This window comes from Salvelinus sp. IW2-2015, linkage group LG9, assembly GCF_002910315.2.
Source record: "Salvelinus sp. IW2-2015 linkage group LG9, ASM291031v2, whole genome shotgun sequence".
Lineage (NCBI taxonomy): Eukaryota > Metazoa > Chordata > Actinopteri > Salmoniformes > Salmonidae > Salvelinus > Salvelinus sp. IW2-2015.
The window spans coordinates 14,046,389-14,066,215 of NC_036849.1; the positions used below are offsets into that span (position 1 = coordinate 14,046,389).

Here is a 19,827-nt window from a genome sequence, read left to right on the forward strand (position 1 = left end):
TTGATTTTGACATTTCAACTATTTGACAGTTGAAATTGACACGCCCCTTGCCATGATGTTAGATTGGTTTATTACACACGTGACACAGGGTGGGCGGGGGTCCGGAAGTGCCATTAACAGTCTTGAATGTTTTGGTTGTTTCCTGAAACATCATTCTAACGGCGTGTATAACATGTCGACCATACCACCAACCGTGAATGATCAACCGGTACTGCATCGGCGGGAGTTTGAGGAGCTAGACAGTCGAATAAGATGTCAATCTCATAATCCATCCAACTACACAGAAAGGAAAACGTTCCAGGTAGCTAAAATATATTTTATAATGAACCCTCATTGGTCTATCTGTAGTAACGTTAACGTCGTTAGCCAATGCTATCCAGCGGGTGTAGTTAGCTAGTTGTCTAGGCAATGCGAGCAGCGCAATATTTATCAAGTGGCTTCAGCTCAAAAGTTTATGCCTAACTAGGTGATTTACATTCCATGTTGTGCTTGCTTGCCTGGAGTATTACTATTAGCTAGCTAATCCCTTGCCATGTATTTGAGTCATGATGATATGAGAGCAACTCGATAGCTAGCTAACAGCTAGATATGACAAGAGTGATGTGTGATCTGTGTACCTCCGGTCATCAGGGAGGGAACATTGACAGCTACATTTAGTGCATTTATTGTATTGCTTTGGCCAAGGATTCTGCTGTCACCTAGTTACTTGCACAACCAACAGTTGCATTTCAAAGCTGACAGGCAGTCTGACTCCAGCATGTACCAGTATAACGCACATAATGAAGTTATACTCTGTAAAAAGAGTCCTCTTCACACAGCCTTATAGCATTTCACACAGCCTTATGACACATCACAGAAAGAGCTAGCAGACACCTTGAAAGAGAATGGAACTCTAACTGATACACTTCAATCAGAAGACAGATCTGATGAGAAATCAGTTCATTCCAAAAGTTCCCCCACCCTCATATGTAACCAAGCCACCCTAGCAGACATGGAGAGTGACAAGCTGTCCCAAGCCTTTGGGAATATCTCCCTACTGGAGGCAGAGGTGAATGAGCTTCGTGGTGAGGTGACAGTTCTGAGGCAGGAAAAGGAGGACCTGAGAAAGAAACTGGCAACGGTCTAGAGCATAATGAGGTAGCTGACATTAGGGAGGAGTTAGAAAAGGAGTTGTCCGCTACAACACAGAGACACCACCATCCACAATCTAAGAGAACAACTGTAGCCTACCACAACCCTCACTACCACACCCTCACATTGTTAGTACCACTGCTTCTCATAGTGAACCTCCGGAACTCACAGACTCGGCACAAGAGGTCAGTAACCAGACCCAGTACAACTCCTCCTCCCACACCAGCACATTCCCTTTGTCAGATAGGTCTGACCAGACCTCACCAAGATGCTCACATCCCAGAGCACCAGCGCCCAGCGCCAGCATAGCCATGCTGGGACACAAAGGAGAGAGGAAGACAATGAAAGGCCACCTATGGTCCCCACTCCATCCAAAGAGCATCACTCCAGACACCACAGCCCAGAACAGCAGAACACAGACTATGGCTTTCATTTTATGTGACTTCAATTGGAAATTCTCAGAGAGAAACTGCTATTCCCTGGCATGTCAGTTAGAAAGCTATGGTGCCCAACAACAGCAAGTGCCTTGAAAAGTATTATCAAGCAACAAATTAAATGGAGCCAAACATATTATAATTCACACAGGTACTAATGATTTGATGGCAATGGGAGGACATGTAGCTCCTACAATTGGCAGTCAGAGCTGCAGAGAGATTTCCTAACACCAAAATCACTATGACCACCCTGTTGCCACGTGGAGATGTGCCCTTCCACATTATTCAGAGCAACAATGATGAGCTGTCTAGAAGTTGTGCTTGGACAATGTTTACCTAGCGAACCACCAGGAAATTTACCCCCAGCTGAGGTATGCGCTAGTACACTTGAACAAACAGGGTGTTAAGGTGTTTGCTAGGAAACAATTTAAAAAAAATCTGGGACAAAGCAAAAGCCAAAATAAAAACTCTGCCATACATCTTCCACAATTACAACCACCAGCCCCCACCCAGAGAGACCAGATGCACCCTACCCCATCGGTTTCCTTCCAGAGAGGCCAGCTCCACCCTACTCCATCGGGCCCCTTCCACTACCCCTCCTCCCCATTCTAACAGAACAACACTCCAATCAGAAGAGACCAACAGTCCAGCAAGACCGCTATGCAGAAGTGGTACAAAGAATAGAGCACACTGCTGCAGCTGAGCTAAACCAGATAAGGCATCTGCTGAACATAATCTGCTAAATCCACTAATTCCTTCTTTGTTATTATCAGAAATAGAATTATTAGAAATACAACCTATTATGAGTTTTATATAAACTACCCAGGAAAGGGTGAAAGTTGACTCATATAAATGAATGTAGCCTCAGAAACAAAGTTCATAAGATTAGTGCCGGTAATTTGCTAATCTAAGACAATGTTAATATTACCAATTTCTGAGACTCACTTAGACAGGACCTTTGATACAGCTGTAGGAATACAAGGATATAACATCTATAGAAAAGGCAGGAATGTCTACGGGGGAGATGTTGGTGTATGTATGTATATATATATATAATGGGGATCCTAATAAACTAAACACGACCACATGCCTATCCTTGGTATGGTATCCTCTCCTGCACATTCCATGTAGAGTAGCTACTTATTTTGAACAGAGCCCTATGTCGTCCTGGAGAATTGTAGTCCAGCAGTGTGTATGGGGAATAGGGGTGTCATTTAAACTTAATCCATACTTGTCTTTTCAGGATGACCCCAGAGGCAGACCACTTGGATCTAGGTGGCAAGACCCTCCTGGTGACCCCGGGACTTGGTGGTCATGCCTCTCTGGTGACCCCGGAACCACGTCCCACCCAGTTGCTGACCCCAGAGCCAGGTTATGCCGCTCCAGCGACCCCAGGGCCAGACCACTCCCAGCCGGTGACCCTACGGCAAGGTGGCCAAGCATTGACGACCTCACAACCAGACCTCAGGTGGACGACTGCGAGCGGATGGGGACTCTGTTTGGGCAGCTGAACAAGTGCCTGCGCAGTGCAGGCTTCACCCAGATGTACTTTGGGGAGAAGATTGTGGAGCCTGTGATCATCATCTTTTTCTGGGTCCTACTGTGGTTCCTGGGCATCCAAGCTCTGGGGCTGGTGGGGACTCTGTGCATTGTCATCATCTTCATCCAGAAGTAACTGGATCTCCGGCCTGTTTGATTGGCAGTTGGGAGCTCCAGTGTATAAAAATGAAAAAACGTGAACTTACAGCGTGAGTCCCTCACTGTCTTTTCTGTTTGCAATAAGGCTTCCTAGATTTGTTGAGCGTTTCTCGATGCTCAGCTTCATACCGGCCAATGTACGCTATATGGATGAACATTTTAGAGTGCTGACGAATAAAATGGAGGCCTTGCTCCTAACTACCGGTTGCCTGGTTTCAAGCTTTTAAAACAAATCTAACTCAAAATCAGACCACTTGGCTCACTAGCTGTACCCCAATACTCAAAGGCGATGTCTCATCTTACGTGTGAGTACTGATTTGAAAGAACTGGATCAATGAAAGCAATATGTCTCATAGCTTAAAGGTAGAGTCAGTGAAATGACATTGCACTAGCAGCGCTGCAGATAGTGTGATGAGCAAGATGCAAGTCACATACAGTATCTGCATGTACACGGTTTCGCTTCGAGCTCTTACAACATGGTAGCCACTGGACAAAAACACCAGAGAAGTTTAGCCTCACGCTCCAACTCTCTTAGTTTTTGTGGAAATTAACCCTCTATACGGTTTACTTTGTGCATCTACATCATATAGCTGACTCTACCTTTAACTAGTTTTGTCTCACAGATTAACTGGTATCTATCATTTTCAAGTGTTATGAGACTTTGATCATGAGTGATGGCAATCAAGGAAAGAAAGCTTGCGGTCCAAACACTTAAAAGACACACCCTATCCCCTCAGCCCTCAACTTTAGTGGACACTTCTGATGACGTATCATGACGTCTGACGAGTATACACTTGCAGGGCGAGGGAGGAAGGAATCATTTTTAAATGGACCACTCTTGGCCGGAAATTCTTTACTCCTCCATGCTGCTATGATTGTGTTTTCAGCCACTGGTGGCTTGTCGGTGCTTTATATGCACTACATTCAATTATGAGTGCATGTCTACTTATATTAAATATATAATTATTAATATACGCCTACTGTATAATAGCTAGCAAATTAATTAGCTAACTAACGTTAGCCTGCCTAGCTGGAAATTCTGAAGAAGGGAAATGTTTTATTTCTATAATTTCCAAAAGATAACCAAACAAAAACATATTTGGACCACCCGCCAAGATGGCGACAGGGATTCCCCCAAGGGCATACGGCGAGGGTGTGTCGTTTTAAGTGTTTGGACTGGAACCCTGGAATGCATATCACTGACTGGTTAATTAGGTTCTATAGTAACTGAAGTTGTCCCCCTATGTTTTAATATGCATTCAAACATCTCCCTTTGACATGCATGTAACCTCAGAGTGAAGGAGAAATGTGTGCTCATGACAATCATGGATGTTTAACCAATCATGGATGTTTAACTTGCACTTATATCAAGTCTATCCCTACATTATCTCAAGCCTATCCTTTTGAATGAGAATTGTACATATATACAGTGCATTCGGAAAGTTTTCAGACCCCTTGACTTTTTCCACCATTTTGTTACTTTACAGCCTTATTCTAAAATTGATGAGGATTTGTATTTATTTAATACATCTACACACAATCCCCATAATGACATAGCAAAAACAGGTATAAAAAAACAGAAATACCTTATGTAAATAACTATTCAGACCCTTTGCTATGAGACTTGAAATTGAGCTCAGGTGCGTCCTGTTTCGATTGATCATCCTTGAGATGTTTCTACAACTTGATTGGAGTCCATCTGTGGTGATTTGGAAAGGCACACACCTGTCTATATAAGGTCCCACAGTTGACAGTGCATGTCAGAGCAAAAACTGAGCCATGAGGTCGAAATCGCTTCCAAAGGTGCTTCATCGAAGTACTGAGTAAAGGGTCTGAATACTTATGTAAATGTAATATTTCAGTTTTTTTATTTTATTTTTATAAATTTGCAAACACTTCTAAAAACCTGTTTTTGCTCTGTCATTATGGGGTATTGTGTGTAGATTGATGAGGGGGGGAAATGATTTAATACATGTTAGAATAAGGCTGTAACAAAGTGTGGAAAAAGTCAAGGGGTCTGAATACTTTCCCAATTTTACTGTACATTGTCAAAAATAATGAGTGGTATATCATTCTGAAAACCACTCCAAATGTAAACAGAAGGTGGTGCTGTAAGGCTAACAAATACTTTTCTTGCTGGTTTTTCATTGTCAATTCATGTGAGAAAGTCTATATCAAATTGCAAAGTTGAAACTGACTAAATCACTGCTTTTGTTAGATACGGCTACTATCATACAGTTTGAAGATAATGAGGATGACCATTTTTCTGTCATTGGTGTCTAAATATTCAACATCAAACACAACATCAGAATGGATGATAGCTTACAGTATCTACTTATACTACTGTAACCCGGTGCACTGTTAAGCATGCCCAGTGTTCACTGCATGAGAATCATTGTTTAACTTGTGGGGTATTAGATACACATCACATACACTCCTAGGAAAATATTCAGCAACACTATTAGTGCAAGAGCCAGGGATGTAGTCCACACTGGTAAATTAATGTTGTCCATAAGTGCTGATCCAAAGTAGCCTTTGCTACCAAATGGTTAAGGTTAGGGAAACCTGATCCTAGATCTTTGCTGGGGCCAATCTCTACCAGGATTCATCGACTGTAGAATAAAACAGTCATTTTATAATCTTGTGCTGCCAACTAAAATACCTTAGTTCTTGTGGAATGCTTTTTGGTGTTTGGCATGTTCCGTGTTTACAGTGCCTGGAATGTATTCAGTCCCCTTGACCTTTTCCAAATGTTGTTACGTTTTTTTTTCTCAATCTACACACAATACCCCATAATGACAAAATGAAAACAGGCTTTTAGAAATTTTACCAAATTTATTAATAATAGTAATAACCTTATTTACGTAAGTATTCAGACCCTTTGCTATGAGACTCAAAATTGAGCTCAGGTGCATCCTGTTTCCATTGATCATCCTTGATGTTTCTACAACTTGATTGGAGTCCACCTGTGGTACATTCAAATGATTGGAGATGATTTGGAAAGGCACACAACTGTCTACAAAGGGTCTCACAATTGACAGTGCATGTCACAGCAAAAACCAAGCCATGAGGTCGAAGGAATTGTCCGTAGAGCTTCGAGACAGGATTGTGTCGAGGCACAGATCTTTGTGTCGAGGAACACAGTGCCCTCCATCATTCTTAAATAGAAGAAGTTTGGAACCACCAAGACTCTTCCTAGAGCTGGCCACCCGGCCCAGCTGAGCAATCGGGGGAGAAGGGCCTTGGTCAGGGAGGTGACCAAGAACCCGATGGTCACTCTGACAGAGCTCTAGAGTTCATCTTTGGAGATTGTTGTCCTTCTGGAAAGTTCTCCCATCTCTGCAGCACTCTACCAGTCAGGCCTTTATGGAAGAGTGGCCAGGCAGAAGCCCCTCAGTAAAAGGCACATGACAGCCCATTTCAGAATAAGGCTGTAACGTAACAAAATGTGGAAAAAGTCAAGGGGTCTGAATACTTTCCGAAGGCACTGTATATGCAAAAAAAGTGGAATCTCTATTAATATTTACAAAGTAGGTTTTTAAGAGTGTTTGGTCACAAAGCAAAACAAGATGTGAATCTGCAAAGGGAGTGAGTGAATTGAGAGTGAATTAATTGGATTAAATTGACATTGCATCAGATTCACTGTAGGTATGTCTGTGATCAGTTTGTTAAAGGGATGCGTGATCTTTGTTTACGAATGAGAATATAATTCCTCTGTCTATGTTGAAATGTTGGGTAAATTACAAGGTGGATGATGTTTGAGAAATTTGTAACCAATGTTAAGTTTTTTTTCTCAATCTTTTTGGCACTAATTGTACACTAAGTGTTAATTCTTTACTACTGTATGAGTATGAGGGTCGTTCCACCAATTGGGTGCCTTTTTGAGTAGTGTAACTTGGTAAAAAGTTAGTTTTGTTTGACCAAATTTTTACATTCTGTCATAAAAAGCACATGTTAAACTTAATAAAAATTAATAAATAACATGTTTTCCCATCTCAATAGGTTGAATTAAAAAATATGACAATAGTAAGTGCCATATAAAATAACAGGGTTGACTGTGACAGGGTTGACAATTTCATCTTAAATCAGCCTTAAATTAAAACATTTCTAGCCTGTCAATCGATGGTTAACCGGGTTGATGTGGTATGCTCAACCCACTCAGTTTTCCACCACAGAATACCAGAAAATGGTACAACCAGTTCAACCGCTTTTACACTAGGGTATGACTAAAAGATTTTCAATGTTTCTTTAAAAATATATAGTTTCATCATATTAAAACGAGAGTTCAGTTCACGTAACAGGGTTGATCTTAAAATGAGAGGCAGGTTTTGGGGGATTTTTTTTACCTTAAAAGGAATCACTAATCACATTGAATAAATAATAATCGCCAGAAATAACTTAACTAGGGCTTTACAATGATGGTGAAACCTTGGAGAAATGTTGGGGTTAAGTGGGTTGTTATGTTATTCCTGTTTGTCCTGTTCTCAACACATGAACATGTGCCTCTGCAGAAATACCAAACTAGTTGAGCAAGTCATGGCCATAGAAATATTTCATTCTAATTCTATGGTCATAACATCATACTGTTCTGATGACATCATAATGAATTTTAATAAACCTGTTTATGATGTAAATCAAAATTCCTTGACCAGAACAGGGAGGTTTCAGGAAGGTCCTGCTACATTTCACCATATCATGATGCAAGAGCAGGTCAGTGCTTAATTTGTAAAAATATCTTGCCTGAGACCTGACGACTTCTTTTTGCTCTTGATCAACAATCTAGGCTTTAGCTCAGCGGGCAAACACAGTCGAATGGGACGCTGACCAGGTGATCTGTGTTGAAACCCAGTCACATAGTTATTGTATATTCAAATCATATTTTATTGGTTGTATACAGGTATTTAGCAGATGTTATTGCGGGTGTAGCGAAATGCTTGTGCTCCTAGCTCCAACAGTGCCGCAGTATCTAACAATTCGCAACAATACACACAAATCTAAAAGTAAAATAATGGAATTAAGAAATATATTCATATTAGGACGAGCAATGTCGGTGTGGCATTGACTAAAATACAGTAGAATAGAATACAGTATATACATAGGAAATGAGTAAAGCAGTATGTAAACATTATTAAAGTGAACAATGATTCCATGTCTATGTATATGGGGCAGCAGCCTCTAAGATGCAGGGTTGAGTAACCGGGTTGTAGCCGGCTAGTGATGGCTATTTAACAGTCTGATAGTCTTGAGATAGAAGCTGTTTTTCAGTCTCTCTGTCCTAGATTTGATGCAACTCTGCTGACCTCGCCTTCTGGACGGTAGCGGGGTGAACAGGCCGTGGTTTGGGTGTTTGATGTCCTTGATGATCTTTTTGGCTTTTCTGTGACATCGGGTTCTGTAGGTGTCCTGGAGGGCAGTGTGCCCCCGGTGATGCGTTGGGCAGACCGCAGCACCCTCTGGAGAGCCCAGCAGTTGCCGTACAAGGTGGTGATACAGCCTGACAGGATGCTCTCAATTGTGCATCTGTAAAAGTTTGTGAGGGTCTTAGGGGCCAAGCCAAATTTCTTCAGCCTCCTGAGGTTGAAAAGGCGCTGTTGCACATTCTTCACCACACTGTCTGTGTGGGTGGACCATTTCAGATTGTCAGTGATGTGTATGCTGAGGAACTTGAAGCTTTCCACCTTCTCCACTGCGGTCTTGTTGATATGGATAGAGGCGTGCTTCCTCTGCTGTTTCCTGAAGTCCACGATCAGCTCCTTCGTTTTGTTGATGTTGACTGGAGGTTATTTTCCTGGCACCACTCCGCCAGGGCCCTCACCTCCTTCCTGTAGGCTGTCTCGTCATTGTTGGTAATCAGGCCTACTACTGTTGTGTCGTCTGCAAACTGGATGATTGAGTTGGAGGCGTGTCATGGGGCCACACAGTCATGGGTGAACAGGGAGTACAGGAGGGGGCTGAGCACGCACCCTTGTGGGGCCCCTGTGTTGAGGATCAGCGAAGTGGAGGTGTTGTTTCCTACCATGACCACCTGGTGGCAGCCTGTCGGGAAGTCGAGGACCCAGTTGCACAGGGTGGGGTTCAGACCCAGGGCCCCGAGCTTAATGATGAGCTTAGAGGGTACTTTGGTGTTGAAGGCTGAGCAATGTTCATCATGTGTTGAACCGTGCTTTCGGCCGCAGGGGGACCAGCAGCTCTACAAAGCCCAGGAGGCCCAGCGTGTGGAGCGGGCCGTGCTGCTGGAAGCCATCCAGGGCCTGGAGATCGAGTTGTCTGTGTGCCAGCAGAGACAGAAGGACCTGCAGGACACTTTCTCCACAGCCCAGAGCCACTGGAGGGCCCAAGAGGAGCGGCTGCACCATGAAGGTAACAATGGCACTCATCTTCATCTAAAATGTGTGTTTTATAATTTGGTGCAATGTTTCCCAATCTGTTTCTTGGGGAAGATCCTAGAATTTGCTGCAGTGTGTTTTAGCAGTGTGTGTGTGTGTGTGTGTGTAGTGTCCTCCCTTACCTGTTTGTTGGGAGACCACAGGCAGATGACCGACAGTTTGATTGAGACAGTCAAAACCGAGCAGAAGAAAGCAGCCAATCAGTTTGCAGAGCGGAGGTCAGAAAAATTGATAATGACAGGCTGTGTTAAAAGATTTCTACTCAAGAGCTTGATGATTAGTTGATTTATTGAATCACGAAAACATTTATGATTTCTGGGGACCGGAATCGAATCCCCCAGATTTAAGTTGATAATGATTCCTTGTTGACCATTTCTTCTTTATTTCATGAAGCACGGAAAAGCCGGGCAAACAAGATGAGGTAAAATTTATGTATCTGTTTATTCTTCATTGACCTTAACACTTTATTGAGGAGTTATGCCAGCTTTACATACTTCCTCTTACTTGTCTTTTAGATGGTTGCTGATGCTGCTGAAGGCAAGGGCTACAATCAGAGCAGGCCCCGGCTGCAGCGCACCATGAAGCTCCACTCCGACCTGCACCAGGCCTTAGAGGGCCTCCAGCTGCAGACACTAGCATCACCCTCCCCATCATTAGACCCCATGAGCTCCTACCAGGTCTCCGTCCAGCAGCTTCAGGAGGAGCTGCAGAGAGAGAAGGACCAAGTATCGAGGCTGGTGGAGCGTCTGGAGAGGGCCGAGCAGAAGTCAGAGGAGCTGAGGCAGCAGCAGGAGCAAGATGCCAAGGAAAGCTGGAACACTGTCCACCAAGAGATGGAGACCAACCAGGAGATGGGCGGCATGGTGGAGCGGATGAGGGGGAAGGTGCAGGAGGTTAGCGCCATACTGCGACGCAAGATAAGCTGGGGTGGATGGGCTGGGATGAAGGATGAGGAGGAAGAAGAAGAGGAGGGGAAGCCTGCAAATGCCCTTAACTCAGAGTGCGTAAACCAGTGTCAGACAATGCACCCAGATCCACAAATGCTAGAACAGGCTCAAAGGAACCCAGAACTAGAACCAGAGAAGGGAGCCCAGGACCAGCACTCCTGCCTAGAGACGTTGCTGTGGAGGTGGCAGAAGACGCTGGGGGGACAGAGGGACATTGTGAAGAGGCTGAAGGCCGACATGAAGAGGGAGACAGAGAGCATGCAGGTGATGGCTGCCGGCCTCTTGAACAACAGACAGCACAGCCTGGACACATGCCAGGTCCAAGCCCTTGAAGAGCACCTGGATATCTGGAGGCGGAGGCAGAGAGAGATGAAAATGCAGGTAAGATGAATGCTTGTTTAATTCAAGTGAGTCTTATCTGTCATGCTTAATTTTTTCATTAAAAAAAAATCATAATAATAATAAAAGGGAAGCTATGCATGTGGGCCTACATTGAGCCCTGAGCTACAAAGTCTAATGTCTAGTGGTTCTCTTTTTCAGCTGTCTGAGATGCAGACCCAGTTTGACATGGAGCGGAACCGCTCTGCCGAGTTCCTGAAAGAGAATGACAAGCTGAGTAGACTGCTTTGCACAGTGGAGTCCTCGGTGGCTGACCTGCAGCCCCTGCTCACCTACCACCAGGTCCTAGTAGAGGACGCCATGAAGGACAACTCTATACAACATGGCCGCCACTGGAGCAAGATGTAAAAATAACTCTCAAAGACTGATGAATAAAAGTTGCCAATATAATTTGCTTTTGTGTTTGCTTACTGTTTCGATTGGCCTCTAAAAGATAATGTATGATGTAATTATAACTCTTTCATATAAATTTCTGCCCTTTATATGTCCCTAAGTCAACATAAATTGATTGTTCCTTATCTTTACAATAAGAGCTACAATTATCTACTAGACTATACTGAGCACCTACATTGTCTGGGATTCAAATGTCCCTTTATATTTGCAAGTTGTATTTTAAATTGTGCATGCTGCAAACAGATATAATACCTGAAAGTAATTATGTAACAATATATGTACCTACGCTGTAATTACATAACCCTTTTTACAATGTGTAATAATGCCTAAGTATTGCTGCTAAAATGGCTATTCAACCTTGTAGTCCTTTCACCTATCCACTAAGGTACTGGCAACAAAGACGGGAAGCTATTCAATACTATGTTCTTTATTCTGTAAACCCAGAGCAAACAGGGTCTAATTAAAAAGTCCTGTGAGACATTGCCATATCAGCAGTTCATCAGCACAGAAAGCTGATACATATTTACATAATATCGTTTTATTTATAATATACTCTTTTTATTCATATCTCACTCATTTTCAGATAGTTTGTTTTGAATAACATGTTTTGAGTCCTGAAATCACCTGTATAATATTACTTAACATGCAACTATCTGAGCCACAGGCAAAGACTGCCTATCGTCGTCCTGGGGGAAACCCTGTATTTCAAAAAAGTTATTTTTTAAGAACAACGCTTAATTCAATTAATGGGACTTCACAAGGCATTTTGCGTGACTTGTATTAGACCTAGAGTCATGAAACCTTCACAACTTCAGTTTAATTTATCTGTATTTATTTGTATTATTTTACTGCTCTAGGTTGTTATTATTTCTTGGATAACCTTATCTACTATTATGTATTGATTTATTTTTCATTCACTGCGTAGAACACCGGAGGAATTGTCACTAAATTATCACTGTGAATCATTGTAATGTTTATGTATCAATTAATCCCATAAGGGGATGGGTTGCCAACTGGCAATTTGAAACAAAAATAAAATGTAATTCATTCATTCACTGAATATTGAGGGGAATGACTACTTTCAATGTATGTGAAAAAAACTAAATCAGCAAAAAAGGTTTTTCCAGGACGCCGACAATATCGAAGAGAATAAGTCTCCACAGTGTTGGAGAAGAACGAGACAACACTATCTCCCAGAAGAGCCTATCCCACACAGACAGTTCAATCTAGTTTCTAGTTAACACTATATTGCATTTAATCATAAAGCTAAAATTCACAGGTTATATCAAAGGTCATTACAAACAGATGAATCACATGATTGACTCATCTCGGTGACTTATCTATATTACATGCAGTTATGTTAGCTACAAACAAACTGTACAAACTGTACAGTGTTAGTTTAATCTACGTTGAACAAACCGGCAATTGTGATATCCAATTTCATGGCACTTGTATCAGCGTAAGGATATCTAGCCTTGCAATAAAAAAGTCCCTCCCTTTCTGAATGTTAGCCTCTAGTCTGGATGGCTGGAGTATTTAAAGGTTGTCCAAACCATCCCTCTATCACACTCTCTCCCTCTAACTCTATGCTGAAACATATTGCTCTTCTCTTCCAAACTCCTTAGGTTGATAGAAGATGGCAACTGCAGGAAAAGTATGTATCTCTGTCTTCACCCCTCTCTTTTTCGAATACACATCTGTATATATATTTCAATTAATATATCTACTGCAACTTTTATCACTTATTTATTTTGTATTTGGGTTCATGTACAGTACACATATAGCTGTACACATACAGTTGGCTTCCTACCAAATGATTGTTATTGAGAGATATGCATGTGTAAAGATGTAATAATAGAGAATCCTCTGCATTTTAATTAGTTGATCAATCCTCTCTAACTGATATTGAACTGACATGTAATGATGCACAATCTGTGATTAAAAGTGTTTTGGTACGATTTTATTAAGGTTGAGTGTGTATTTTAGAAAATGACAGTGAGTGGTGGCAGTAATGCAATTTTTGGATTATCCAAACTAATTGGATTGCTTTCAGTTACTTTTGCATTAATTTCCCCTTAAAAGGCATCAGAATAAGACAAAAAGGATCCATCAAATGCATTTGGTGTGTCATCATAGTGCTCTCTGATTTGTGGTGAGATTACTCAGGTGGAACAAACTTAAACTTGCGCCTTTTTTCAATGCTGAATTGAACATCATTGCGAAAACTTCAGAAAAGTAATCCAAGAAGTAATCATCTAGTTTTTCAAAAGTATCTGTAATCAGATTACAATATAATGTTAAAAAACTATTATTAACTTCCCAACCCTGGGCTTACTATAGCTCTCTAGTAAGTTATTTTCAAGTTCATCAGAGGTTTGTCCTGCAGAATAACAACCTCTTGTTTGGGATATCCCTTTGGAATTACACAATAACTGGAATGGTCTTGAAACCTGGCAACTGCGGTCACTCACTCACTCACACTCACACACGCTCACACACACTCACACTCACACACACTGTAAACTCCATGCCTAATGTGAAGTATAATATGTTTTTTGGGGAGAGTCTCTCTGAAACTATCCAAATTGTTATTGCACAACCATTGACTTTGGCAGAGAGTGCATCTGGGATAAAGCCAATGGACAAAAAGATCAATATTTATATAGGGTTTCAGTTGCTCAACAGTTGAATGAATCAGATTGTACTGTAAACAATGAATTATATAAACACTGAAATGAAGCCCTTTGCAGAAATACACAACATAACCAAAAGTATGTGAACACCTGCTTGTCGAGCACTCATTCCAAAATCATGGGCATTAATATGAAGTTGGTCCCCCCTTTGCTGCTATAACAGCCTCCACTCTTCTGGTAAGGCTTTCCACTGAATGTTGGAACATTGCTGCTGAGACTTGCTTCCATTCAACCACAAGAGCATTAGTGAGGTTGGGTACTGATGTTTGGCGATTAGGCCTGGCTTGCAGTCTGCGTTGTAATTCATCCCAAATGTGTTCGATAGGTTGAGGTCAGGGCTCTGTGGAAGCCATGAAGTTCTCCCACACCAATCTCGACAAACCATTTCTGTATGGACCTCGCTTTGTGTACGGGCATTGTCATTCTGAAACAGGAAAGGACCTTCCCCAAACTGTTCCCACAAAGTTGGAAGCACAGAATCGTCTACAATGTCATTGTATGCTGTAGCGTTAAGATTTCCCTTCACTGGAACAATGAGGCCTAGCCCGAACCATCAAAAACAGCCCCAGACCATTATTCCTCCTCCACCAAACTTTACAGTTTGCACTATGCATTCGTGCAGGTAGCGTTCTCCTGGCATCTGACAACCCAGATCAGTCTGTTTCCACTGCGCTAGAGTCCAATGGTGGTGAGCTTGGCACTGTGCATGATCTTAGGCTTGTGTGAGGCTGCTCGGCCATGGAAACCCATTTCATGAAGCTCCCGATGAACAGTTCTTGTGCTGACTTTGCTTCCAGAGGCAGTTTGGACCTCGGCAGTGAGTGCTGCAACCAAGGACAATTTTTACGTGCTACGCGCTTCAGCACTTGGCGGTCCCGTTCTGTGAGCTTGGCCTACCACTTGTTAGATGTTTCCACTTCACAATAACAGCACAGTTGACCGGGGCAGCTACGTGGTCCCGTGTGGCTCAGTTGGTAGAGCATGGCGCTTGCAACGCCAGGGTTGTGGGTTCATTCCCCACGGGGGGACCAGGATGAATATGTATGAACTTTCCAATTTGTAAGTCGCTCTGGATAAGAGCGTCAGCTAAATGACTTAAATGTAAATGTAAATATTAGGGCAGAAATTTTATGAACTGACTTGTTGGAAAGGTGTCATCCTATGGCGGTGCCACATTGAAAGTCACTGAGCTCTTCAGTAAAGCCATTCTACTGCCAATGTTTGTCTATGGAGATTGCATGGCGGTGTGCTCGATTTTATACACCTGTCAGCAGCGGGTGTGGCTGAAATAGTCAAATTCACTGATTTGAAGGGGTGTCCACATACTTTTGTATGTATAGTGTATATGTGATTGGTCCTGTACAGTGGTGGAAAAATTACCCAATTGTCATACTTGAGTAAAAGTAAAGATACCTTAATCCAGTAAAATAATACTTGGGTAAAAGTCTAAAAGTATTTGGTTTTAAATATACTTAAGTATCACAAGTAAATGTAATTTCTAAAATATACTTAAGTATCAAAAGTAAAAGTATAAATCACTTCAAATCACTTCAAACCAGATGACATTTCTTGTTTTTAATTTTCATTCATCATTTACAAACGAAGCATGTGTGTTTAGTGAGTCTGCCACATCAGAGGCAGGGATGTTCTCTTGATAAGTGTCTGTATTGGACATTTTCCTGTCGTGCTAAGCATTGAAAATGTAACAAGTACTTTTGGGTGTCAGGGAAAATGTATGGAGTAAAAAGTACATTATTTTCTTTAGGAATGTAGTGAAGTAAAAGTAAAAGTAGTCAAAAAGATAAATATTAATGTACAAAAAACGACTTGAGTAGTACTTCAAATCATTTTTACGTAAGTACTCTACACCACTGGACCTGTTTTGGGTCGTGTTGTGTTTTATAGGTGATTAAATGCCGCGCTGCAGTGGCATGGGAGCCAAGCAAACCCCTGGTGATGGAGGAAATTGAGGTGGCTCCTCCCCAGGCACATGAGATTCGCATCAAGGTGAGAGAGACTACAATTAATGCAAACACACACACAAGCTCTCATTTATGCAGTCCATAGAAGGCAATGATCAAGTGTTGATCATCGCCATTGATATTACCCTGGCCAAGTATGAGGGCACTGCTGAGGACACACAAGCACACATGAATACACATAACGTGCCATGGGTCCAGTAGACATAAATACGCATGAATACACATAACGTGCCATGGGTCCAGTACACATAAATACGCATGAATACACATAACGTGCCATGGGTCCAGTAGACATAAATACTCATGAATACACATAACATGCCATGGGTCCAGTACACATAAATAAACATGAGCATACAGAAACACTTCTGACACTCACATTAGCACATTTTTAGAACACTTCTCAAAATTCGTACCTCTTTGTTTTTGTCCTGTTGAGTGCAGATAGTGGCCACGGGTGTGTGTCACACTGACCTGTACCACCTGTTTGAGGGGAAACACAAGGATGGCTTCCCTTGTGTCCTGGGTCACGAAGGGGCTGGGATTGTGGAGAGTGTGGGGTCTGAAGTGACCAAGTTCAATCCAGGTTGGAAACATAGCTAGTAAACCTGTATTTTCAAATTGGATACAAATAACAGCATGTACGAAAAAGCCGTGTACTCTGCCTGTCCTCCTGTTAGGTGATAAAGTCATCCCTCTGTTCATCTCCCAATGTGGCGAGTGCCGGTTCTGCAAGAGCCCAAAAACCAACCTGTGTGAGAAGGGCTGGTGAGGTCCCATTACTAGCCTAGTCTTGAGAAACTTTAACAATACTTTTTTTTACATTTTTAATAGAACTTTTGTGTGTTATTCTTACACTGAACATGAGCCAATCCCACCAGGGCCAGTGATAGGTATGATGTGATGTCAGAGTCAGACACCCGGTTCACCTGTAAGGGGAAGAAGGTGCTGCAGTTCATGGGGACCAGCACTTTCTCAGAATACACCGTGGTCAATGAGATCGCCGTGGCCAAGATCCATCCCTCAGCCCCTCTCGACAAGGTCTGTCTCCTTGGCTGTGGAGTCGCCACCGGATATGGCGCAGCCCTTAACACAGCCAAGGTGTGTTAATTGTAACTATCAGGTTTAGTTGTGGTGATGTCTTTATATACTAAAGTGTTGATGCATAGGATATCTTTCCCCCCAGGTGGAGCCAGGGTCTACATGTGCTGTGTTTGGCCTGGGAGCTGTGGGGTTGGCAGCAGTCATGGGTTGCAAAAATGCTGGGGCCAAGAGGATCATCGCCATTGATATTAACCCAACCAAATATGAGAAGGCCAAGGTCTTCGGTGCCACAGAGTTTGTCAACCCCAAGGACCACAACAAACCCATCAGTCAAGTGCTGTCTGAGATGACCAATGGAGGAGTGGACTTTTCCCTGGAATGTGTGGGGAGTGTGGCCGTAATGGTGGGTTGAGATTGTGTGCTTGTATGATGTTGAGATAAGCGTGTGCGTGTGATGTCTTGATAGAGAATTATAGATCAATACCACTTCACTCAATCTATTCCTATCTCTCTTTAGAGGAGTGCCTTGGAGTCGTGTGTTAAGGGATGGGGAGTAAGTGTGCTGGTCGGATGGACTGACATGGATGACTTTGCTGCCAGACCCATTCAGCTCATAGCTGGCCGCACCTGGAAAGGATCTCTGTTTGGAGGTGTGCCACCTATCAATCAACTGTCAAACACTATACATGTATTTGGGTGTGTGTGATATATTTCTGTCTGTCTCTGTCTGTGTGCGTGTCAGGTTTTAAGAGTAAGGATGGTGTGCCCAAGCTGGTGAATGAGTACTTGGAGAAGAAGGTGAAGCTGGATGAGTTTGTCACCCACAACATGACCCTGGCCCAGGTCAACGACGCCATCCAGCTCATGAAGACAGGAGACTGGTAACTTTCACCTTAGTACTGTTTGTCTCTGTGAGAAGTTTAATTTAATGTTCAGAAAAATAAATGCTTGTTTTCTTGTGTTCTCGTTTTGCAGTATACGGTCAGTCCTGAGTGTGGCACTGCAGTAAGAGGGTCAACTCAACCCAGCCAATCACACTTATTTTTCCTGCTCAACCAATCAACGAGCAAAACTATACAATATGGCTTGAGAAACCAATGATTCATAATATCACAATATGTATTAGTAGGAGTGGTAGGTAGCACTGAATGGTAGGTAGTATACTGCTGCTAGTAACCATTGTAACAATGATAATCATGTTTTTCTTTTATGTTGCCTGGAAGCCAATTATGTTTCTGCTTTAGTCATTGTCAAGTGGGAGTAGGATAAAGTACAAAGAGATCTGGCTATCATGTATGTCAGTTTTGAATAAAACCATTCCCTACTTATCAGTCGTTGCTCAATCAATGCTAGGTCAATAGATTGGCAGTTATTAGTTCTCATACCTTAGTTTGCACATCTAAACAAAGTCGCTGTGAGCGACGATAACTTATCTGTATGGTATCCGGGCCTTTCAATACCCTTTATCAGTGTAATATCTGTGCTCAAACATTATTATTAATCTATAAACAGAGTACATTTCCACACAAACGTGTTTTAACAACACTTACATGCTTCTCCGGGTTAGTCTGTTATGATACTTATTGTCATACAAGTGATTGTGTTTGTCAAGGAGTGACAGACAGTGACCCAGTTGTTTCTTTCTTCGTTTTTTAAAATCAGACAGTGTAGCTTAGTTATTCGTAATAATATTGTCAGGGATCAGCTTGTCCCTACATTTGATGATATTCTGTAGTTAGATCATTATAAATATATGTGAATGAAATAGAGTAGGATTGATTCTGGCATTATAAAGATATAACACATTGCTGCTATCAGAACTTTGAATAAAAACCAGTGATAAAGTTGCAGTCATTGAAGTGACACAAATTGCCTGTATCAGACAGAAGCAGCCTGGATCAAACACACAAACATCAAAGTGGTGAAGTGACACACACCGCATGTGATCACAAGCATATTGCAGAGCGGCACACACTGCACACACTGACAGGGAATGGGAACCTGATCACATAGAAAATTAAAGCGAAATGTGTTTCAGAATACAACAAATAAAAAAGTACAGGTCTGATTACAGGTAATAAAAGCACTGCTTCAATTCCAATTCGATGCATCTTTATTTTCCCAGAAGACCAACTTGTTGCAGCATTAACAGAATGAAAACAAAACATACATTGGTAAATCATAACTGATTTTAAAAACAGTCTTTTGAGAGACTGAAGTAAAAAGGAGTCTGCAGTAAGATCGTACTTCCAGAATATCCTTATCCATGATTTCACATTTTCTAACATTACAGTAAAAACAAAGTATTTTACAATAATACAAGTGAACTGTCTACTGTACATGGGTGGAGAAAATAAGTGTTTGACGTCATTTGGGATTGTTAGGACAGATGTATTGTATCATTCAGAGACGATGGGGAGCAAAAACAGAGATGAGGAACTTCAGATGACAGTTATGAAAGAGACATTCTCCTCCTTGGAAGTGTTGTTCATCTGTGATTTATAGTCCATTTGCTCTTCCTGAAAGGGTGCACACACACACACACACACACACACCTTTGCCTATGCATGCATACACACTTTTTAAATGTAAAAACATTACAAAAAGGTTAACCTAAAATGTGATCAACCCCATTTAAAAAATACTTAGATTTCACATGGAGGAATATTTAGTGATGTTTGTGAGAACTCAGTTCACAATAATTCTGACCTGGTCCTTCA

The 19,827-nt window shown here is 42.0% G+C and overlaps 3 protein-coding genes across 5 annotated transcripts; all 3 read left to right on the forward strand.

Annotated features, from left to right (window-relative positions):
- The first annotated feature begins 100 nt into the window (after nt 1–100).
- On the forward strand, nt 101–3,470 carry LOC111968615 (uncharacterized protein FAM241A-like). The gene is made up of 2 exons (XM_023994314.1): nt 101–301; nt 2,809–3,470. The coding sequence occupies exons 1-2, from the start codon at nt 173–175 to the stop codon at nt 3,238–3,240; spliced, it is 561 nt and encodes a 186-aa protein (XP_023850082.1). The 5' UTR covers nt 101–172; the 3' UTR covers nt 3,241–3,470.
- A 4,151-nt stretch (nt 3,471–7,621) lies between these two features.
- Nucleotides 7,622–11,385, forward strand: LOC111968613 (trichoplein keratin filament-binding protein). 3 transcript variants are annotated; one of them, XM_023994311.2, is made up of 5 exons: nt 7,622–7,973; nt 9,440–9,867; nt 10,043–10,070; nt 10,165–10,977; nt 11,137–11,385. In XM_023994311.2, the coding sequence occupies exons 1-5, from the start codon at nt 7,701–7,703 to the stop codon at nt 11,341–11,343; spliced, it is 1,749 nt and encodes a 582-aa protein (XP_023850079.1). In that variant the 5' UTR covers nt 7,622–7,700; the 3' UTR covers nt 11,344–11,385. The 3 variants fall into 3 exon arrangements, with proteins under 3 accessions (XP_023850079.1, XP_070301245.1, XP_070301244.1); XM_070445144.1 differs by lacking the exon at nt 7,622–7,973 and having other exon boundaries at nt 9,056–9,623; nt 9,759–9,867; XM_070445143.1 differs by lacking the exon at nt 7,622–7,973 and having other exon boundaries at nt 9,056–9,867.
- Nucleotides 11,386–12,935: 1,550 nt separating this feature from the next.
- On the forward strand, nt 12,936–18,435 carry LOC111968614 (alcohol dehydrogenase 1). The gene is made up of 9 exons (XM_023994313.2): nt 12,936–13,042; nt 15,987–16,088; nt 16,508–16,649; nt 16,744–16,831; nt 16,945–17,164; nt 17,250–17,510; nt 17,625–17,757; nt 17,850–17,988; nt 18,083–18,435. The coding sequence occupies exons 1-9, from the start codon at nt 13,025–13,027 to the stop codon at nt 18,114–18,116; spliced, it is 1,137 nt and encodes a 378-aa protein (XP_023850081.1). The 5' UTR covers nt 12,936–13,024; the 3' UTR covers nt 18,117–18,435.
- The last annotated feature ends 1,392 nt before the right edge of the window (nt 18,436–19,827 follow it).